Source organism: Canis aureus, chromosome 20 (genome assembly GCF_053574225.1).
Source record: "Canis aureus isolate CA01 chromosome 20, VMU_Caureus_v.1.0, whole genome shotgun sequence".
Taxonomy (NCBI): Eukaryota; Metazoa; Chordata; class Mammalia; order Carnivora; family Canidae; genus Canis; species Canis aureus.
This window is the reverse complement of record NC_135630.1, coordinates 10,065,299-10,090,372: the sequence shown is the minus strand read 5'-3', so window position 1 is coordinate 10,090,372 and position 25,074 is coordinate 10,065,299. Positions and strand designations below refer to the sequence as shown.

At 36.2% G+C, this 25,074-nt stretch overlaps 1 protein-coding gene across 2 annotated transcripts in view; it reads right to left on the bottom strand.

The window, feature by feature from the left end:
* The window catches only part of SLC7A11 (solute carrier family 7 member 11), an 83,421-nt gene that overhangs the window by 30,927 nt on the left and 27,420 nt on the right, over window positions 1-25,074 (bottom strand). For both annotated transcript variants that reach the window (XM_077861017.1, XM_077861018.1), the window contains exon 6: window positions 18,458-18,502. In XM_077861017.1, the coding sequence (XP_077717143.1) occupies window positions 18,458-18,502 (45 nt within the window). The remainder of the gene's footprint in view (window positions 1-18,457; window positions 18,503-25,074) is intronic.

The window sequence follows — 25,074 nt, the reverse complement described above, 5'->3', positions numbered from 1 at the left end:
TTTTGCCTTTGATTTTGTTTTAACTTAAGTTCATAGAATTTTGAAAAATTTTCTGGACTCCAATCTGAAGGCTGAGTGTAGTCACATTCCAGTCACTTGAAGGGACTCAAACAGATCACTGAATCTCTCCAGGTTTACACTTCCTTATCAGTTAAAAAGAGTATTGAATTAGGGCACTTGGGTGGCTCAGTCAGTTGAGCCTCAGAGTCTTGGTTTCAGCTCAGGTTGTGGTCTCATGGGTCCTGAGTTTGAGCCCTGAGTCAGGCTCCATGCTCAGTGGGGAGTCTGCTCTAGACTCTTCCCCTGCACCTTTGCTGACTCATGCACAAACTTGCATACTCAAGGGCTCTCTCTCTCTCAAATTGATAAATCTTTTTTTAAAGGGGTATTGAATGAATAGAGTCTAAAGTCTGTATCACTTGAAAGTTCATTATCAACCACTTTAGCAAATAAAACTAATCCATAAAGATAGTTCAACAGAATTCTTTAAAAACTCAGTTGAGCACTTGCTGATGTACCAGAGCATTCTGAGGCAATGTCTCTCATTGCCTCGTTCTGTCATGCAGAGGAAAGAATAGGATGCTGACTTTACAATCTCTTCTCCTGGGCTCTGGAGATTATGATTCTATTCTCAACCAGGAATACCAGCACATCAAAGCATCTTCTATCATTACAACTTCGAAGTATCAGCCTGGCTGAAAATATTGATCATTAGTAAAGATCACTTGAAGGAAAAGTGGTCTGTCCATTCTTCCAGTTTCTAAAATGGTATATGCAGATCCAGTCAGACCTCTGGAAGGCCATATCATAAGACCATTTTATCATAGACACTCATATAATGTCTTTGCAAGTCACTATATTTTATGTCTCAGCTCTTTCTTTTTAAGGTTTTATTTATTAATTTATGAGAGATGCAGAGAGAGAGGCAGAGACATAGGCAAAGGGAGAAGCAGGATCCCTGTGAAGAACCTGATGCGGGACTCGATCCCAGGACCCTTGGATCACGACCTGAGCCAAAAGCAGACTCTCAAACACTGAGCCACCCAGGTGCCCCTATGTCTCAACTTTAATCAGAATGCTACTCTAAATATATTTTTAAAAAATCATCTGAATTTTAGGAGAATATTTGTAGTAATGTCATTTGTAGTAATTGTCATTTGTCAATTGCATCTGTTGTTACTCACCAAATTCTAGAAAGAACTTAAGGCCATTTACTGAGCATTATAAAGTACCTTCAAAATGTTTCCTTTAAATCTGTAGCACAAACATTTTTGAGAGAAGTTGACAGGACTCTTTGTCACCCTCAAAGATACCTCTGCTTTTCATATAGCTTGTAACCACATATGGAAAGAGTTACTGGCCTCCTTGGCTTTTTGTATTTTTTATTTATTTATTTATTTATTTATTTATTTATTTATTTATTTATATTTTTGCTTTTTAACAATCTCTTATTTCTAGGAGATGTGGTTCATTAAAACAGGGAGAGAAGAAAACTAGGTTAAAAGATACGACATGGGATTTAAGAAATCTTTAAAATAGGAACTTGTTTACAATACTGATGGGAGGACTCATAAAACTTACCAAATGTAAATTACTTCAACCAAACGAAGCTATCATTTCAACTTTCTTTTACATTATTCTCACAGCCATGCGATAAATCTGCACAACCCTCCCAAAAAAAGACTTTAAAAAAATAAATAAATGGAAGCCATGAAGAGGAATGAGGGGGAAAAAAAATAGTTAAGAGGCAGCTTTAACAGAGAAAAGAAATGTTTATTCCACCAAATCCTCATGAGAATTCTAAATTATTAAATCTCTGAGAACACCTGATTTATGAACAGGATAACACAGCCCCTAGCCAAAATCATTTTTAATAAAAAGCAGGAAACCTCCTGAAGTTCGTCTCAGATTTAATATCAAACACAGCAGCCACACATGAACATTTCCCCATAAAACACAAACACAGCAGGGCACGATCGGCTGCAGCCATCAGTGGGGCGTCAGCAGAACAAACAAACAGGGTGTTGGAACCATGGGAGGGACCAGGCCTCGCAATCAAGATGAAACAGCCAATGGAAAGGGACCACAGACTGAACCCATGTCAATGAGGAAGGAAGGAGGCTTAGGGTAGACTCATTTCTAAATATACAACAGCCAGCCCACACTCCTGGTCAAAACACTGAGCTTCCCGACTGACAGATTTGAGAGAGCAACACAATTGTGCATTTGTGCTGAATTTTATGCATGAACTTAGAATATACCAGGTGATTGGGAACCACCATAAGAAAGCAAAACCTAGTAAAGAAATAATCCAACATTGCCATTTTTGTTCTGTAAAAAAAAAGGACAGCTAAAATATGTATAAAAATGTGATTCAAATATTTTCCAATGGATATGTGGACATCAAGGAAAAAGTAGCCTATTTTTTCTAATGTATGTTTACTTAGGAATGATGTTTATTACCACGTTTAAAACCTACATGGTAAAGGATTTTTCTCAGGAATATGAATTCAACTAGTTCAAATAATAATATAATATAATATAATATAATATAATATAATATAATATAATATAAATACATAATGTATAAATATACATATAAAATAATTAACTGCATTTATGTTTAATCCCTTACAGAGCAGTTTCAACAATTATAAGGATAATAAGGAAATATTTTTTGCTTATTTCCATTAAAATTTTAGCATTTGGTGTTTTGTTAAAAAAAATATTCTGGGAAATAGAAAATCATCATAAAAGGCCCTCTGTTAGAGTTCAGAGATTAGAAAAAGAAAGGCAAAAGGGGGAAAAGAGTAAGGCTAATATTACTGACAAATACCTTTTAGGTTATTTTAATTGGTATTTTCAAAATGTGAAAGAAGAAAGAGAAGAAAACAATTTAGTAATTAACTGTCAGATACAGGAAAGGAAATAATTTGACTATAAAGGATTTAGCTATACATGTAGAGTATATGTTTATATAGGCAGAAAAACTATGAGTGTTAAATTTCAAAGCATTATACAGTTTTCCTTCCCATTCATGAAAAGCCAAGAGGAGTAACTGCCTGCCTACAAATATAAGTTATACAGAATCTTAATTTATTCAGAGAGAAAAAGTAGTAATTAAGGTCACTTTTCTGTCCAGATAAGAAAGGATGTTAAACTTTCAATAAAAACTATATAGTAATTGGCTGATGTATCAATAGAAAGACTAAGTCAAGCAGAATAAATTACCTTGAAATACCTTAAAATTACCTTGAAATAGTATATAACATAACAAAGTATAGCAATTGTCATAATTTATGAGAAGTATTATAAACTAAGTAAGTAAATATCATAAACTAAGGAGTAATATGACTGTTCAATAAATGCTGGGGCATTGAAATATTGGGGGGAAATCAAAAGCCTACATTATATCGTACTAAAAGAAATCCATTCCAGATAAGTTAAAAAGCTTAATGTCCAAAAGAAATCAGGAACAAACAAACAGAAAATATGAGTGATATATAAGTGATCTACGTATACAAAAAAAGCTTATGGTGGAAAAGCCATCCACAGAGATACTTTTAAATTCTTATATTATTTTACACTCTTATATTTAAATGTAGTAAACTTAAAAATTAACTAATTTAAATAACTAATATTAACTAATTAAATTATGATATGTAAATTCAAACTTCTATGAGCTGAATCATAAAGAAAATTTAGTTACGTGAAAAACTGTGACAGAATTTGGCAATCAATATAATAAAGAATTAGTACCCATAATATACAAAAAAACTCTTTTGAGTCACAAATATTCATGCCCCAAAATGTCAACCACATAGAACTAAACATGGGGAAAGGATTAAGCCTTATATATGATTTTAAAAATGCAATTTAAAACAATGAGGCATAACTTTTGCTTTACAATTAACAAAGATTTTTGTAAATAATGACACCCAATGCTGATTAAGTATTCTTAACTATTACTATTGAGTGAGGAAACCGATGTACATGCTTTGGAGAGCATCTGGGTAAGACAAAGATGCTTAAAAAGTTTATTGCCTTTGACATAGTAATTCTCTTCCAGCAATCTAAGAAAATAATTAAATAGGTACAAAGATTTATATATTAAATTATACCACAGCATTATCATACTAAAAAAATTGGAAACATTTTCAACGCCTAACAGGAAAATAAGTAAATGCTGGTATACCTACCCAACAAAATACTATACCATCATTACAAATGCTGCTTACTAAGATTTTAGAGATCAAGGAAAATCTAATGAAATGATGTTAAATAAAAAAGCAGGATAGATCTAGATGAATAAAAAGAGTTAGAGTCGAGCTCGAGATACAACAAATCTGGAATGGCAGGACAGACGTCATGATGCCTTTGAGCTGCTGGGAATGCAGCAATGAATGATACAGATGAATGAGCCCCAGCCCTCATAAAGGAAACAGACAATAAATAAATAAGTAAATCCATAGTGTAATGCCAAAGTGATGAAGAAAAACATGAAAAAAAATGTGTATGTACATTTATCTCAAGTAATATAATGAAATAGAGATGTGCACGGCACAAACATAGGCATATATACACACCCGGGGGCGGGGGGGGAAGCAAAATATCAAAGTAATAACAGTTTCTATTTGATGTGATTATGAGATAACAGGTGCTTTTAATTTTCTTCTACATAGTTTCTGGTCTTTTAAAATTCGACTATCCTCTATTATTAAAACAGAGAGGGAAAGACCATGTACGGTTAATGAAAATACCATGAAAATCATAAAGTTTTACTTTTACTTTCTGGCAGAGTATAGAAACCATAGGAGTTTTCCTTTCTATAACTTGATTAAACCATAACTGCTAGTTGGAAATTTGCATCCTGGTCATTAAAAAATGGCATAAACAAGATGTGTCTGGTAGGAGAAATAGGAGAACCAGCCCACCATGATGTCTCGTGCTCCCAGGTGCCCCTTGCTGTGAGCTGTGGAGTTGGGGAGGCCTGGCTCAGAGGGGAGGGAAGTCTGCAGGGAAATGCCTTAGAAGTGGCAACAACAGGAGCAGAAGTAGCCTTATCTTTCCGAGAACAGGAAACCCTGCCTCTGTGTGGGTCAGACTTGCATCTGAAACTTGAGGGCTGGAAAGCACCTACACATCCAGGTGGAGCTGTCTCCCTCGCTGCAGTTCAGAGTTCAGGTTGTGGCTCAACAAAAACACAAAGGGCTCCGAGTCACCAGAGAGGGACATCACTGAGTTCGATTTGCAGTTGCCTCTCCTTGGCCAGAGGCCATGGCACAAAGAGGATCAAATAGCTAAGCACTTACATACATTTAAAACACATTTAACCTTTCTTCCACCAGACCCTGAGCAGCTACAAATCAGTAGTTTTAAAGCATGACCTCCTCTTGCCATCTATCGTGTTCTTTTGTCATTTTTCTGGCTTAAAACAAAATTAATCGTGTCTTCTATATCAATTTCTCTTTTGCTTGCCTCAGGCCAGAATATGGGAAGTGATATCTTGATTGTTTGATAATGTCGATACAGAAAAATTAAATATTACCCCCCCCACAAAGAGATATAAAAACTATTTTGAGAATCAGGGTGTCTGTCAAAATCTTAAAGAAAATAAAAAGCAACTATTTCCTTACAATATCCTAACATTTCAACATTTCCCAGTCATAAAGTGTCTGCTTTAATTGTGCAACCAGATGACCTTCAATAAACAACCTGGAATAGATTATTTAATTCAGCTAGCCTAGGACCCCTTTCATTATGTGTTTGAAAAACGGCTTTAGAAAGTCGAATGCAGGCAAATGTTAATGCTTTTATACATTTTTAAAAGCATTTTTGTTCCATTCTCAAATAACATACAGGTCACTCCTATTGATCACATTCTTCCCCAGCTAATTTCGAGGCTAAAATCTTGCCATATCCATCACTCTTAGATTTGTATTCAACAGTGCTAAGTGTTTGAAAGGAGGACTAGAAAGGGATCAGTATTTTAAATATAAACAAATGTAAATATAGACAAATTAATCCATCTCTCTGACTTCAGTTCTTTATCTTTACAATGAAAGGGATAGAAAATTTGATGGCTACCTCCTGCCCAATTCAAAAATCCCAGGCTCAAATTGAACACCAATAAAAAATAAATTTATTATTAAAAAAAAAAATCCCAGGCTTTTGTGATATATTTCCTCAAGGTCAAGTCCATTGTGTTTTAAATTATATTAGGAAGTTAGTCTAATAAACTAGGCCAGCCATGCCAATGTGTGAATGAAGGAAAGTGAATGGGTGGAGAACTATTTGTATACACAGGTAACATGAAAACTGAAGCAATTTAGAAATTAATAAACATCCTCACCTCTTTTGCTATCTATCCCTAAGAGAATGACCATGACGGGATAATGTCAGTGAGAGAGAAAAAAATGACATCATCCAAGGCCTACAGGAGACAAACTTTGGAGGAGGTAAGACATGAGATGCCTATAAAAAGCTCTGTGATTAAAACAAACAAACAAACAAACAAACTCTGTGATAGGTAACCAATGAGCCTCTAGAAACAACTCTGCTTAGAAAGTCATGCATGATAGTCTTTAGTCTCTCTTATTTTGTGTCATATGAGTAAATGTTGTAAACTTTAGTTTTACATATTATGAAATGCTTGAGCTGTATGGTATAGACTTAATTTTATAAACAATCTTCCATATAATATTGCTTATCTTACTATATAAACCAGTGGCCACGGTGTTTGATCACCACATTCTCAACTAATATGCATTAGTATTGATTATTATTAAGCTTTTGTCACAGGTAGCTCTCCCGATCTGTTCCACCTATCTAACTTTATTTTTTTATTTTATTTATTAATTAATGAGAGAGAGAAAGAGAGAGGCAGAGACACAGGCAGAGGGAGAAGCAGGCTCCATGCAGGGAGCCCGATGTGGGACTCGATCCCGGGACTCCAGGATCACGCTCCAAGCTGAAGGCAGATGCTTAACCACTGAGCCACCCAGGTGTCCCCCTATCTAACTTTAAAAGAGAGAGAGGGGGCACTTCAGTGGCCCAGTCAGTTAAGTGTCTGATTCTTGAGTTCCACTCAGGTCAGGATCTCAGGATCATGGGACTGAGCCCTGTGTCAGGCTCTCCACCAGTACTGAGTGTGGAGTCTGCTTGTCTCCCTCTCTTTTTGCTTCTCCTCATGCTCACCTATGCACATTCTCTCTCTAAAATAAATAAATCTTGAAAAAAAAAACACAAAACTTAAAAGAGAGAAAGAATGAGAAAAGGGACAAGTGAGAAAATGACACAGTAGAAAACAACTGGGAAAACCATCTGACTATTAAAAGCTCTGAGCTTGTCTCCTTAGAAAAACAACCATATGAGACTAGAAAAGCCTACTTCTGAGACTGAGATAATTTCCACTTCCTTTGGCAAGATGCTTCAAATAAGAGTGTTTTTGCCTTGTCATAATGGATTTCAAACCCAACATTTAAGCAGTGTACACAAAAAGCAATACTTTGGTCAAATTCATAAGTCCTGATCTGATAATCCCTCTTAGATTTCAAATGAGCTAATGACATGTTTCATAACAAAAAATAAAAAGTAAATGGTCTGCCATTAAGTATCTACTATGAGCCAAGTATTGTCAGACACCTCAGTATATTATTTCCAATTCTCACAAAAACTCCACAAGGTAAGCATTAGAATGTTCATTTAAAAGATGGCTAAAGGAATGAATATACATTTTTGAAAGTTATTACAAATCAATCTTTCTTTCTCTCTCCCTCTTTCTCTCAGTCTCCCTCACCCTTTCCTTCTTTATTTTCTTAGGTAGCAACATAAATATTTATTATTATAAATTAATTCATTAAATGCTAACCAGACTATTAGAAAGTCTAATGCTTGACCTATTAGATCTATCAGAGAAGATACCTCTCTGCATAGGCAATTCCGTCACCATATACGTCTAATTTTTCTTGAGAAAAATATAAAACACACAGAAATAGACTAGTATGAACAACATCCTGCACCATAGAAGTTTAGAAACCATTCTGCACCTTTGTTAGGCACGTATGATAAAAACAGTAAACAGAATCCAGGACCCATCATGACACACGTAACTGATCTCCCCAACGAGTGCATTAACACCGGCCTATATCCCTCCTGGTGCATTCCAGATCCTACACTTCAGATGACCCCAGTAAATTAGATTCCACAGCTTGGATCTAATCCTAGATCTTCATATCTAATGATTAAGCTCTCATAGGATGTCAATCTGGCTTCACTCCTTACCCTACCCCCACCCCCACCATCTGTCTGTTCAAACTTCTTATACATTTTCTGAAATAACTCAAAGTTTTAGGCCCATTCAATCTCCCAATCATCATGATATCTAGAAACTGGCTACAAAACCCCTTCCTCTGGGTCTATTTGTCTTCCTGAGACAGATCTGTCTAAGTTTCTCTCCCTTGGCCATATTCCCAAAGGATATCTTCATGTCAAACTGGGTACTCGCATGTCATCAATTAGAATCATACTAGAGTTGAAAGGAAACTCAGAATTTGATACTCCATCATTCCTTTCCTACAGCTGAGAAATCAGAGGCTCAGAGAAGATAAAGGAGATAGCTATGGTCACAAATTTACATATCTCCAGAACTGGAAGTAGAACCTTAGTTGCTTGATTCTAAGTACAAAGCTCTTTCCACAACACCAGTGTGAATCTCCTGTGCTTCAGTGGGGTCAGTTGCTATCCAGCCCAAATCTTGCCCTGCACTGGCTTTGCTATTCCCCTCTCCTCCTTAACCCACCCTTTCCTAGAAACCAAATGTTTTAAAGTCAGATCTTTGACACAACTTATTTGAAATATTTCCAAGCCTTGCCTCAGGATTCTATTTGACCTTAAAATTTAAGGAAGGGTTCCCTTAATCTTCCTAGCATGTGACACTTTCCCCCAGTAACGGAGACCTATGGTGTAGTACATGACTCCCCACATTGGTTCGCATATATTCACTAATCTAAAAATAGAACCAAAATATTATAGAATTAAAAGCAAGCTTAAGCAATGGCCTGCCTCATTTTTCCACCTGACTATCTAAAGAATCATAGCTAAATGATCATTTCTTTTATCTCTATTTTGGGATTCCTAATGCCTACTCAAATTCCCTTGTTTCAATACTTATAAATATAATTTTATCTTAAAATGAACTTTCTTCTCATTTAACTTGATTTTATTTGCTCTTCTTCTGGCATAGAGAATAAATGATCCCATCATTTTCATTAAAAAATAAAAAGGACAACTCTATTTTTTAAGAGAGTATGTGAGCACCATGTTGACTCATCCATTTTCCCTAAGCAGTTTAGTTCATATCTTTGAACTGGGAAAATGTGGCCATTATGAGGCTATTTGCCAGAATTTTCTGCCACATGATTTGTCAGGCCCAGAAGGCAATTAACGTTTCAAAGATATTGCTTTTGTTGAAAATAAACATATAAAAGAAGACTGAAATGTGACTTCTTGGATTATAACTCTCTTTAAACTGTTCATATATCACAAAAAGAAAATCCACTGAAACTACCATCAGGTTCATCTTCTCTAAACACCATTTCATATATACCCAAAACTTGCAAAACACCCCCGACCTACCCATCCCATTGGCTACTGGATCAGCTCCCAAATTCTTCTAATGGAGGCTCACCTCATGACAGCATCCACCTCTTACTACCATTTCACCTTATACTCTTCTTTACAATCCTTTACTGTAGCTACAGAGGTCTACACATCATTTGCAACCATGGCTATGTGTATGCACATCCCCCAGTGAGATGGCTTTACTTCTTTATTCTACCTTTGTAAATCCTACTTTTCTCCCAACTTCCTCTTCCATAGCAAAGTTACTTTCTTAGCCATACAACACTGTGTACACCCATGAGTCACTTCTGCTTTGCTTCTCAAAGAGACCAGTTGGCATGCTAGAAAGAGTACATGCTCTGAAACCAAACAGTGCATGGATTATAATCCTAATCTTCTCACTCATTACACAGCCATGAAAAATTGCTTCACATCTATGGGCTTTAACTTTCTCAACTGAAGAATGGAAACGGGCGCCTGGGTGGTTCCGTGGGTAGAGCATCTGACTCCTGATCTTGGGGCCATGAGTTTGAACACCATGTTAAAAAAAAAAAAAAAAAAAGAATGGAAATAATATACATCATATTCCTGAAAATAATCTGAAGTGCTACTTTGTAATCCATCTATTATTTAGATAACAAATACCATTTATATTTTTAATAAAGGCTATGCATTTTTATGTTAGGCAAAAATTCTTAAAAAAACATTTGGAGGTAAACTAACTCTGTGTTCTCCTGTTTTATACCAACTCAATAGCTCCTTTTCTAGAAATAAGAATAAAAATTTAAATTCATGATGTCAGTCACTCAGCTCAAACCCTTGTTTGTCAGATTTCATAAATGAGTATCTTGGTAAGAAAATAAACTTAAAAAAAAAAAAAAGTGAATGCAGTGGAAGTACAAATAGTCCATCCATTAAATCAGCACTAATTAAGCCAACAGCGTGCCAGTGACAGAATGGGCCCACACCCATTCTGTGGACATATAAATATTTGGTTTAGAAGGGAAAAAAATCTGCCAAGAAATTTATTCTGATTATAATGTGTGAGCATATTACCACCTAAGGGAGATTAGAGACTACTAAATAAAAAGCAGTTCTCATCTTTTGAACCTTTTAACTACTAATAATTGGGTACTTTGCTGATGATGCAGAACAACTTTTCAAGCTGATTAATAGGTCATTTGTATAGAAAAGGCACCCCTGTTCATAAAACAATTATGCTAATCCTCTAATTTTTTGCAAAAATTATGAAAAATTCTAATCTTTCAAGAATATAGGTTTGGGATGCAGATGGCATTTGTATATTACTTGTCAAGCTCATTAACATTTTTGAATTTCACATATTTTTATCCTTACAACTGCATGAGAACTCTAATATGGGGATTATCACCCTCTATTTAAAACTGGTAAACAAAGATTCAGAAGCAACTTAGAAGCCTGTCCAAGGTCAAATAGCTAGTTAAGAGGAGACAGTCTTAGAATTTTGATTTCCTAAACTAGTGCTATTTTCAAAGACTCACTAAGTAAATATTTTCACAGTTCATAAAAGTGAAGGAAATCTTCCTTTACTGGAAAGACTCGACTTCATTTGATTCATTTTAGATGTTTACATTGGTAATACAGTTTTAGCTTGTGCCTATACAAATTCAAAAGTTACTCATTTTCCTGAGTAGATCGATAAGCTGAGTCAATGTTTGATTATACGAGAACAAAATTATCAAAATTATTCCAGAGCATGGCCAGTGTAAATATAATGGCCTGGATACATCTTGTCTCTGTGCATAAAGAACAACATGGGATATTATTCTATTTTTTGTGAGACTCTTAACACTGAATCTTAATGAATGCCAAACAGCAGGCTAGATATTAGTGGTCTAAGAAGTTTTTCACCAAGTATAGCCCAGAATGTAAAATTTATTTATGAGCTACTTTTTGGGTGCAATCATTAACATTCAAATCCAGGCACAGAGTAAAGTAGCTGATTTGCATAAATGAGAATATGAATGAGGGGAGTCACTAAAGTGTGAACTCAAAAGCAGGAGACAATCTAATGACTGACATTTACTTCTGATTGCAAAAGGTATTTCCTTTCAGATAAAAGGATTCTAGCTCTGTAACCTCTGATGTGTGTCATTTAATTTTTCATTTGGGTTGTACCTGTTACAGTCAAAATGTTTGCCCTATCCTCTTTATGCCACCCAACTAACAATGTATTAAAGCTTGAAATGGTCACAGAAATTAGCAGGTTGCTAATCAACATGTGAAAGCAAAAAATACTGGTAGCCCAGTTCAAGGAAGGTAGAGTCAGTTTCTCATTTTGTTTTATAAAAATTACATCTGAAGATATTATAGAGGAAAGTAATGCATCTGGTGGAAAGCTAAATTACATAGTGTCCAAGAACCCCTCCATTCTGAATTTTTTTGATTCTACCCATTATACTATTTGTGGTCTCTTATTTTATGAGTAAGAGAAACAAAAACACAGGGTAAATTTAAATCAGCCACTATTATTTCACCCAAAACATTAGTTCATGATTCTAAGCTCAAAATATAAACTTCAATGCAATTAAAATTAAAATTTAGAAACAAATAATATGATACAAAACAGTCAAAAGCATTGACCTTTAAATTTTTGCCACATAATGGGGTTAGAATCCTTAAAAAGAAAAAAACTAAACTAAATGGCTCCCACAAAGCACTTGAAGGATTAATATCTGTCTTCTTTGATTACTGCCTGATAAAATATTATAATATAATCCTATAATTTCTGCACCACTTATTTGACACTTCAACTTTACATGAACAAACTGTGTTTGAGCCAAATGTATTTTTTATGCATATGTGAAGCTCAGAAATGCAAGAATTTTGATCCCAGGATACTTCAACCACATGTTCCATCACTGAGAAATTTTTAGACTAAACAAAGGCAGGAAGAGTAATTTGGTGACCTTGTTCTCCGAACACAGGACCATCCCTGTGATATCAGTGGCTAAACCAGTACAATCATACACATATTTGAAACATATTTAAAAATGGATATGCCAAACTTTTTACACGTATTTCCAGAAGAAATGCACAAAATAGAATGATTTGAATTTAGGTATAATAATTTCAATGATTGAAGAGAAGCACTGCCACATATTAAGTAATTCTAACAATTCCTGTCATTCGTAAAGAGATGTCTTATTTTGCCAAAGAAATCTTTGTAACTTGGATATATAAATTCAATTTTATAAATTAACTCAATCAGGAGACATCATTTTGAAGAAATTCATTTAGTAAATACTTTTACAAATTAACTCTGCTTAATAATCCAGATTTTTCTATATGTATTTATTTGCAGTGAGCTAATTTTCTGTGAAAATTAGTTTGCATTCCTTAAGAACATATATCACTTTAGTATTTGTAAAATAAACTTTAGAAATATTCTAAGAATGCAGATAGCACTGCATTGTCATAAAAAAATCATGACACATAATACTGCTGTAATCTACACATACATAGTCAAGACATTATACGCTATTTTCCAGCAACTGCTAAGTTAGGAAGCTACAAAGTACATAAAGTTGAAGATTTGTCTCTCACAGAAAACTGCATCCTTAAAGTGCCAAAATGCAAAATAAAAGACCTCAAATCAACCTTTAACGCTCTGTCATGCAACTTGGCTACAACACATTCAGGCAAGCTTTTAGATTGTTTTGTTTTGCTGTGTTTTTAATCAGGTTAACTGTCTCACATGTCCTATAAGCAACCGGCCTCATAAAACAGTATAATGTTACTAAGAAAATCTTTTAGACTGACTTAATACAAATCAATGAGGATAGAAACACATATACTAAGAATGTAAGATGGCAGTATCTGAGCTGAATGCAAATAACACGATTATAGATCATTTATGAACCGGTCTGATCGATCACACCACCTTCAAGGTCTTCGGGCATTTTCCTCAAGTCAAACTCCTCTTCTAAGCTATCGTTGGGACAAGGTGTGATGACTTTCAGGCATCAATTAATATAAATTGGAAGCAGACAAAGTATTAATTAAACATGACACTCTGATTATTTAAACCTTCTATTAAAGTTGATTACTCAGACCATGTTGATAGCCTGTTCTTTAAAAAATGACTGATGGTATCAAGCTTTACTGACTTCCACCAAGTCTACTATTTCCAACTCCTCAAGACAGAGGGAATAAATGAAGTGAAAAGAACACTGGAACAAGTCTAATAGACAAACTGACTAATCTCAGACCCCCAAGGTCAAAGTAAAGCAATTCATTTCTTGGCTTTCATCAACCCAAGACATGATTGATCAATCGCAGAGCAGGATTACAAACATTATACATCTCAATGATATGTTCTTTGCACTGTGTAACTTTGGGAACAATGATAGATTGCACAGTTGCCATACAAGTAATGTCATAGGCAAAACTCATTATATTTGCAAAGAAAAACACTTTGGTTTTTAAAAACAAAGTACATATTAGCGATCCTTACTACTACCAGGCATTTCATTTGATGGGAAGACACTTTAAATTCAGTGAGATTCTTTCATCTTTATGGTCCAACCTTTGGACATTCTTGCTCCTCAAAATACTATTTTTACTCTCACGGAGTCAACCACCATGCTATAGATAATTACTGAATGCTATGAAAATCTCAATGATAATTACTGTCATTTTACATAAATATGTTAAATTCCTCTTAAAGGATTCCTACTTCCATAGATCCAAAGCTACTCTTAGAGAAGAAAACAGCACAAAAAGACACTGAGAACATTTTTAGCATTATAAATGCAATCCTATAGCAGGTATTTTGCTCCAATTTTTAAGATTAGTGTTTTGCAAGCTTTAAAGAGAAAGTGAGATAATAATAAAAGAAATCATGAGCTAGTTATTTGATTTTATTCATCTCCCAGTTTACCCCTCACTTGTTACTGCACTTAAAGGAACTGTTCCCTAAGTCATGTTCATAATAGCAGTCCTGAAATTACTCCATAGAGTGACATTAGATAATTTGAAAGAATTCCACTGAAATTAAATTATATGGAAAGGGTAGTCAATTGTGAGCATGAAACCTTATTCTACATTCTATGTATTTTAAATCACATTGTTATTTTCAGTGATCTAAATTAATGACCACTTTTTCTATTAGGTCACAATTTTAGCAAAATTTTATTGCCTAGGTGGAGGAGGATAGTAAAAGGTGTTGTATGTTCAGCTGATGATTCATTTCACCAGCTGCCAGAAAGTTACACGTTGCAGCACACCTGGACACATGCACCCGTGACTGATTGGGAAACACATTTATCTTGGCATGTCACAAAGGAGATGGAATTATAATTATTCTCCCTTGTAACTAAAGATAGTTTGGAGCTGTATCTACCTACAAAATCATACAAATTACACATCTGGACGAGGTTCACATAATTTTACCACCTGTTCTCTATGTTCAACCACAAATATTTCCCAAATTGTTGCTTGTGTTTAAAAAATAAGATTCAGTTTTAAGAGACCTGGACTGATTGCTGACATTATAGGGAAATATTGTTTTTAAAATTAAGACACTGAATAAGTTAGTTAAAATCCTGAATTTCTTCCATTGATAAGTACACAGTACAAATTTAATCTCTGCTTTCCATTAAGGGGATTTTGTGGATTTCTCATATTCTGATTTTGAGAAGATAAAACATATTAACTAAGTTTTATACAGAATCTTTCAGGTAAAAATTGAATATTGGAGTATCTAGTACAGCCGAACAGAAAGGTTCCAGAGATTTCTTTCTTCAATTTAAGTCTTAGTAGTTACTAATTATCTTGACCTAAAATTCCATAGATTCTTACTTAATTTCTCCTGAGAAATTTCTTAGTTTAAGACCTTAAAATATCAAATTAAAAGTATTCTAGAAATACATAATGAATTTTGCAGAATTATGATTTCCAAAAAATGAAAATATTTCATCTGGCATAACCAGTGATGATAATCAGTCTAAATCAATTTTGATAGTTACTTTTAAATTATTATGAAACTCTCATATCTTATGGTTTTTTTTCTTTAAGTACATATTTATTTTTTCTAAATATAAAAAATTAGGGATTCATGGGTGGCTCAGTCAGTTAAAAGTCTGCCTTTGGCTCAGGTCATGATCTCAAGGTCCCGCGATCTAGCCTACCATTGGGCTCTCTGCTCAGTGGGAGTCTGCTTCTCCCTCTTCCTTTGTGCTCTCTCTCTCTCTCTCTCTAATAAATAAAATCTTTTTAAAAAATTAAATGAAATCTGTACAAAAGAAGAGGAGAGATCATAAAATGCATATTCAATTTCAGTGCTGAAAGATGGTGGAACAGGCTTCAACATGGTGTGAAAAAATTTTTCATATTTCTTTCAAACATACTGAAGAAGGAGAATTCCTTAGGATATTGTAACCGAGGAAATACTCTTATATGAGTAAGATTTTATGTTGTTCTTAAAATCGGAATATGAGTATAATAACAACAACCAATTATATAGAGATTAAAAAGTACAGTCACTAATCTAAACATTTTATACATATTAACTCATTACCACAACTCAGTGAGGTAAGTGCTATAATTAACCTCACTTTTTTGAGATGAGGAAACTTCTTTGCAATAACAACAAAAAAACACTGAGTCAATACAACACTGTTCTTTCGTAGTTGTACATATTAAATCATAGACATTATCAATGTGTGAAACTAAGGCCCTTAAATTAAGAAAGAGAGAGAGAGAGAGAGAGAGAGAGAATCTTTGATTGGCATACTGTTCAGAAATATGGAACAGAATACATCAGAATTTCAGATCAGGGTAATCATGGCATAAATAATTTAAAATAGTTTAATATATACAATAGTATTATATATACAGCAAATAAAACTATACTTAAACTGCTAAATACCATTACAAGAAAATCTAAACTATGCCACTGATGTACCATATAACAAATGTCACATTATAGGTTCCATCCACAAACCTACAGCTTGCCATTTTTTTTTCCATAAGAAATATTCTTTGATATTAGATTTTAGTAACTGGGCTCTTTAGACTTAAAAGACATAAACCATTGTAATCTCTTTTATACAATGGAAATTCAGTACCTACATATATATATATATATATATATATATATATAATCTAGTAAGAGCAATCTGTTCTCTGTGTTACCACTTACACACTATTCTCAAAAACAGTAAAAACAGGGCAACCTATTTATTTCTGTAATCAATAGATTTAGAGTCATAAAGTGGCTTATTTCAAAATAATGCTAAAAGAGACTAGTTCCTGCTAAGTGAATGTTCTCTACCACAATTCCAGTTATAAATAGGAGAGTACTGTCCTAAATTTCTCGTATTTCTCAATAAAATAACCCTTTCACATGTTTAAATTACATATTGATTTGCATAACAGTTGAATCAGATAGTATGAAACATCATTTTAACCTCAATTGTTGGTTTCCTTGTTCAAAATGCTGATGACCCCGGTACTTGGCCAGATCCAATTGGCTTACTACCTCCTGATATACTTAGTGCCAGAATTTCTTTGCCTACCTTAATGTGAATTGTGAACACTTGAGCTTATTCTCTGATACCTAGGCAATTTCATACTGACCTTTGTACATGTCTCCTTTTTTAATTTTTTTTTATTTATTTGACACAGAGAGAGAGAGAAAGAAAGAGAGAGAGAGCATGAACACAAGCAGAGGAGAGGCAGAGGGAGAGGGAGAAGCAGGCTCCCCTCTGAGCAGGGAGCCTGATACAGAATTCAATCCCAGGACCCTGGGATCATGACCTGAGCCACCCAGGTGCCCCCAGTTTTGGGACATCTTTCTCCCTTTTTCTTTTTCTCTTTATCACTCTCATGCTTTCTCACTCTTTTTTACCTAAAAGCACCTGTTAATTATTTGAGAATCTATATAATAAGCACATCCCCATAGACAGAGTTAAGTATTTCTTCCTTTACTCTCTGTCAAACTGAGTAATCTATTATAGCATCATACTACGTTACTTTCATTTGTTTACACATTTGACTAGACCACAAAATTGTGAATACAAGTCTTATTCATCATATAAGAAGTTCCTAGCACAATGACTGAAACATGGTAGATGTTTAATAACTGCCAGATGAGTGAAACTACTTTGTAATTCAGTCCATTTCTTACATTGCACTTCTAAAAATGTCCCTCTTCTGCCCATAGATTATGTTGCTTTCCTGTATAAAGTCAAATGTTTTTATGCAAATCACAAAATTCATTTGTCTAAGTTCTGATTAAAAATAATTCAATTTAGGAACATTATGTAAATCATCATCAAATTACCTAACCATCAAAAGTATTACCTAACACACAAAAAGTAAAAGCAATCTTCCAGCTACTAAAATGTGCAAGCTTTAAGTATTCCACAGTTACTTCTAGGCTTCCATACTAATTGTTTATTAAATACATTGTTATCTTTAATTGAATAGTTATGAAAAAACTCATGAATTTTTAGAAATAATCAGTTTCTGGAGCTCATGTCTTATGGAACATTTGTGGACAGCTGAAAGTTCACGTTAAGTTGTATATAGGCTTTTATAAAATGGATTACCTAAAATATAACTTTATTATTTTATACTTTCAGGTTATCAGATGAGTTAGTGTTAAATGTAGAATATATAATAAAGTTATTTACATCTAATTTAGAGTAAAGTCAAACAAATTTTGATGATGATGATGATAATGCTAAAGTTAAATTAGCCCACACGAAGTACCTTCTGGGTCTGCTTTTTCAACTGTATAACCTTACATTTTATTCCTCACAAATATTTCAGATTAAATATGGCCACTTACTTTTCAGGATTCTCCACTTCTTCAGTAACAAAGTTGAGATAGAACCTAAAAAGATGAAATGAATTATGAATTATCAATACATCTTATGATTATAATCCAAACATTTACAATCAAAATAAGAATTATAAAGAGGGGGAGGAGCAAGATGGCAGAAGAGTAGGGTCCCCAAATCACCTGTCTCCACCAAATTACCTAGAAAACCTTCCAATCATCCTGAAAATCTATGAATTCGGCCTGAGAATTAAAGAGAGAACACCTGGAATGCTACAGTGAGAAGAGTTCGCGCTTCTATCCAGGTAGGAAGACGGGGAAAAAGAAATAAAGAAACAAAAGGCCTCCAAGGGGGAGGGGCCCGCGAGGAGCCGGGCTGAGGCCGGGGCGAGTGTCCCCAGGACAGGAGAGCCCCGTCCCGGAGGAGCAGGAGCTGCACCGACCTTCCCGGGGGAAAGGGGCTCGCGGGGAGGTGGAGCAGGACCCGGGAGGGCGGGGATGCCCTCGGGCTCCCGGGGACACTAACAGGCACCTGCGCCCCGGGAGATGCGCCCCGAGCTCCCTAAGGGCTGCAGCGCGCACGGCGGGACCCGGAGCAGCTCGGGGGGCTCGGGGGCGGCTCCGCGGAGGGGGCTGCGGGGCGGGAGCGCGAATCCACCAGCGCAGGCTCCGGAGCACAGGGCGCCGGGACACAGCCCAGGATCCCGCCTCCCCCGGGACAGGCAGAGGCCGGGAGGGCCCAGGACAGCGAGGACGCTCCTGCCCCAGCTGAGCACATCAGCGGCCCCGCCCGGAGCCTCCAGGCCCTGCAGACGGAGAGCTCCGGAGCTGAATCCAGGTTTCCAGAGCGGCCCCGCCACTGGGGCTGTTCCTCCTGCGGCCTCGCGGGGTAAACAACCCCCACTGAGCCCTGCACCAGGCAGGGGCACAGCAGCTCCCCCAACTGCTAACACCTGAAAATCAGCACAACCGGCCCCTCCCCCAGAAGACCAGCTAGACTGACTGACAACTTCCAGGAGAAGCCAAGGGACTTAAAGTACACAGAATCAGAAGATACTCCCCTGTGGTTCTTTTTTTTTTTTTTTTTTTTTTTTGTTTTGTTTTGTTTTGTTTTGCTTTTTGATTTGTTTCCTTCCCCCACCCCCTTTTTTTTCTCCTTTCTTTTTCTTTCTCTTTTTCTTTTCTTTTTTTTTTTTCGGTTTTTTTCTTCCCTTTTTTTTCTCTTTCTCTTTTCTTTCCTTCTTTCTCTCCTCTCTTTTTCTCTTTTTCCCAATACAACTTGCTTTTGGCCACTCTGCACTGAACAAAATGACTAGAAGGAAAACCTCACCTCAAAAGAAAGAATCAGAAACAGTCCTCTCTCCCACAGAGTTACAAAATCTGGATTACAATTCAATGTCAGAAAGCCAATTCAGAAGCACTATTATACAGCTACTGGTGGCTCTAGAAAAAAGTATAAAGGACTCAAGAGACTTCATGACTGCAGAATTTAGAGCTAATCAGGCAGAAATTAAAAATCAATTGAATGAGATGCAATCCAAACTAGAAGTCCTAACGACGAGTGTTAACAAGGTGGAAGAACGAGTGAGTGACCTAGAAGACAAGTTGATAGCAAAGAGGGAAACTGAGGAAAAAAGAGACAAACAATTAAAAGACCATGAGGATAGATTAAGGGAAATAAACGACAGCCGGAGGAAGAAAAACCTACGTGTAATTGGGGTTCCCGAGGGCGCCGAAAGGGACAGAGGGCCAGAATATGTATTTGAACAAATTCTAGCTGAAAACTTTCCTAATCTGGGAAAGGAAACAGGCGTTCAGATCCAGGAAATAGAGAGATCCCCCCCTAAAATCAATAAAAACCGTTCAACACCTCGACATTTAATAGTGAAGCTTGCAAATTCCAAAGATAAAGAGAAGATCCTTAAAGCAGCAAGAGACAAGAAATCCCTGACTTTTATGGGGAGGAGTATTAGGGTAACAGCAGACCTCTCCACAGAGACCTGGCAGGCCAGAAAGGGCTGGCAGGATATATTCTGGGTCCTAAATGAGAAGAACATGCAACCAAGAATCCTTTATCCAGCAAGGCTCTCATTCAAAATGGAAGGAGAGATAAAGAGCTTCCAAGACAGGCAGCAACTAAAAGAATATGTGACCTCCAAACCAGCTCTGCAAGAAATTTTAAGGGGGACTCTTAAAATTCCCCTTTAAGAAGAAGTTCAGTGGAACAGTCCACAAAAACAAAGACTGAATAGATATCATGATGACACTAAACTCATATCTCTCAATAGTAACTCTGAACGTGAACGGGCTTAATGACCCCATCAAAAGGCGCAGGGTTTCAGACTGGATAAAAAAGCAGGCCCCATCTATTTGCTGTCTACAAGAGACTCATTTTAGACAGAAGGACACCTACAGCCTGAAAATAAAAGGTTGGAGAACCATTTACCATTCGAATGGTCCTCAAAAGAAAGCAGGGGTAGCCATCCTTATATCAGATAAACTAAAATTTACCCCAAAGACTGTAGTGAGAGATGAAGAGGGACACTATATCATACTTAAAGGATCTATTCAACAAGAGGACTTAACAATCCTCAATATATATGCCCCGAATGTGGGAGCTGCCAAATATATCAATCAATTATTAACCAAAGTGAAGAAATACTTAAATAATAATACACTTATACTTGGTGACTTCAATCTAGCTCTTTCTATACTCGATAGGTCTTCTAAGCACAACATCTCCAAAGAAACGAGAGCTTTAAATGATACACTGGACCAGATGGATTTCACAGATATCTACAGAACTTTACATCCAAACTCAACTGAATACACATTCTTCTCAAGCGCACATGGAACTTTCTCCAGAATAGACCACATATTGGGTCACAAATCGGGTCTGAACCGATACCAAAAGATTGGGATTGTCCCCTGCATATTCTCAGACCATAATGCCTTGAAATTAGAACTAAATCACAACAAGAAGTTTGGAAGGACCTCAAACACGTGGAGGTTAAGGACCATCCTGCTAAAAGATAAAAGGGTCAACCAGGAAATTAAGGAAGAATTAAAAAGATTCATGGAAACTAATGAGAATGAAGATACAACCATTCAAAATCTTTGGGATGCAGCAAAAGCAGTCCTAAGGGGGAAATACATCACAATACAAGCATCCATTCAAAAACTGGAAAGAACTCAAATACAAAAGCTAACCTTACACATAAAGGAGCTAGAGAAAAAACAGCAAATAGATCCTACACCCAAGAGAAGAAGGGAGTTAATAAAGATTCGAGCAGAACTCAACGAAATCGAGACCAGAAGTACTGTGGAACAGATCAACAAAACCAGGAGTTGGTTCTTTGAAAGAATTAACAAGATAGATAAACCATTAGCCAGCCTTATTAAAAAGAAGAGAGAGAAGACTCAAATTAATAAAATCATGAATGAGAAAGGAGAGATCACTACCAACACCAAGGAAATACAAACGATTTTAAAAACATATTGTGAACAGCTATACGCCAATAAATTAGGCAATCTAGAAGAAATGGACGCATTCCTGGAAAGCCACAAACTACCAAAACTGGAACAGGAAGAAATAGAAAACCTGAACAGGCCAATAACCAGGGAGGAAATTGAAGCAGTCATCAAAAACCTCCCAAGACACAAGAGTCCAGGGCCAGATGGCTTCCCAGGGGAATTTTATCAAACGTTTAAAGAAGAAACCATACCTATTCTCCTAAAGCTGTTTGGAAAGATAGAAAGAGATGGAGTACTTCCAAATTCGTTCTATGAGGCCAGCATCACCTTAATTCCAAAACCAGACAAAGACCCCACCAAAAAGGAGAATTACAGACCAATATCCCTGATGAACATGGATGCAAAAATTCTCAACAAGATACTGGCCAATAGGATCCAACAGTACATTAAAAAAATTATTCACCATGACCAAGTAGGATTTATCCCTGGGACACAAGGCTGGTTCAACACCCGTAAAACAATCAATGTGATTCATCATATCAGCAAGAGAAAAACCAAGAACCATATGATCCTCTCATTGGATGCAGAGAAAGCATGTGACAAAATACAGCATCCATTCCTGATCAAAACTCTTCAGAGTGTAGGGATAGAGGGAACATTCCTCGACATCTTAAAAGCCATCTACGAAAAGCCCACAGCAAATATCATTCTCAATGGGGAAGCACTGGGAGCCTTTCCCCTAAGATCAGGAACAAGACAGGGATGTCCACTCTCACCACTGCTGTTCAACATAGTACTGGAAGTCCTAGCCTCAGCAATCAGACAACAAAAAGACATTAAAGGCATTCAAATTGGCAAAGAAGAAGTCAAAATCTCCCTCTTCGCCGATGACATGATACTCTACATAGAAAACCCAAAAGTCTCCACCCCAAGATTGCTGGAACTCATACAGCAATTCAGTAGCGTGGCAGGATACAAAATCAATGCCCACAAGTCAGTGGCATTTCTATACACTAACAATGAGACTGAAGAAAGAGAAATTAAGGAGTCAATCCCATTTACAATTGCACCCAAAAGCATAAGATACCTAGGAATAAACCTAACCAAAGATGTAAAGGATCTATACCCTCAAAACTATAGAACACTTCTGAAAGAAATTGAGGAAGACACAAAGAGATGGAAAAATATTCCATGCTCATGGATTGGCAGAATTAATATTGTGAAAATGTCAATGTTACCCAGGGCAATATACACGTTTAATGCAATCCCTATCAAAATACCATGGACTTTCTTCAGAGAGTTAGAACAAATTATTTTAAGATTTGTGTGGAATCAGAAAAGACCCCGAATAGCCAGGGGAATTTTAAAAAAGAAAACCATATCTGGGGGCATCACAATGCCAGATTTCAGGTTGTACTACAAAGCTGTGGTCATCAAGACAGTGTGGTACTGGCACAAAAACAGACACATAGATCAGTGGAACAGAATAGAGAATCCAGAAGTGGACCCTGAACTTTATGGGCAACTAATATTCGATAAAGGAGGAAAGACTATCCATTGGAAGAAAGACAGTCTCTTCAATAAATGGTGCTGGGAAAATTGGACATCCACATGCAGAAGAATGAAACTAGACCACTCTCTTTCACCATACACCAAGATAAACTCAAAATGGATGAAAGATCTAAATGTGAGACAAGATTCCATCAAAATCCTAGAGAAGAACACAGGCAACACCCTTTTTTGAACTCGGCCACAGTAACTTCTTGCAAGATACATCCACGAAGGCAAAAGAAACAAAAGCAAAAATGAACTATTGGGACTTCATCAAGATAAGAAGCTTTTGCACAGCAAAGGATACAGTCAACAAAACTCAAAGACAACCTACAGAATGGGAGAAGATATTTGCAAATGACATATCAGATAAAGGGCTAGTTTCCAAGATCTATAAAGAACTTATCAAACTCAACAGCAAAGAAACAAACAATCCAATCATGAAATGGGCAAAAGACATGAACAGAAATCTCACAGAGGAAGACATAGACATGGCCAACATGCACATGAGAAAATGCTCTGCATCACTTGCCATCAGGGAAATACAAATCAAAACCACAATGAGATACCACCTCACACCAGTGAGAATGGGGAAAATTAACAAGACAGGAAACAACCAATGTTGGAGAGGATGCGGAGAAAAGGGAACCCTCATACACTGTTGGTGGGAATGTGAACTGGTGCAGCCACTCTGGAAAACTGTGTGGAGGTTCCTCAAACAGTTATAAATATACCTGCCCTACGACCCAGCAATTGCACTGTTGGGGATTTATCCCAAAGAGACAAATGCAATGAAACGCCGGGACATCTGCACCCCGATGTTTATAGCAGCAATGGCCACGATAGCCAAACTGTGGAAGGAGCCTCGGTGTCCATCGAAAGATGAATGGATAAAGAAGATGTGGTTTATGTATACAATGGAATATTACTCAGCTATTAGAAATGACAAATACCCACCATTTGCTTCAACGTGGATGGAACTGGAGGGTATTATGCTGAGTGAAGTAAGCCAGTCAGAGAAGGACAAACATTATATGTTCTCATTCATTTGGGGAATATAAATAATAGTGAAAGGGAATATAAGGGAAGGGGGAAGAAATGTGTGGGAAATATCAGAAAGGGAGACAGAACGTAAAGACTGCTAACTCTGGGAAACGAACTAGGGGTGGTGGAAGGGGAGGAGGGCGGGGGGTGGGAGTGAATGGGTGACGGGCACTGGGGGTTATTCTGTATGTTAGTAAATTGAACACCAATAAAAAATAAATTAAAAAATAATAATAATAATAAAAAGAATTATAAAAAATTTAAAAACAAATACTTATTGTAAGATAAAAATCTCCAACAATCAAAGCTCCCACAAATCATTTTTCTATTAAACCTTATGTATAGTTATTTTTTAAAATATTTGTATATAGGTATAACATATGAATGTAAAGTGCACAAATCTTAATCTACACCTTGATGAATTTTTAGATATTTATACACCTATGGAACTTACAAGACCAAGATTTAAAACATTCTTAGAACCCTAGAAGATTCCCTTATGGCCCTTAGCAGCCAATACTCTCTTTCATTCCTTTGTAAAGGCAACTATTTGTCTG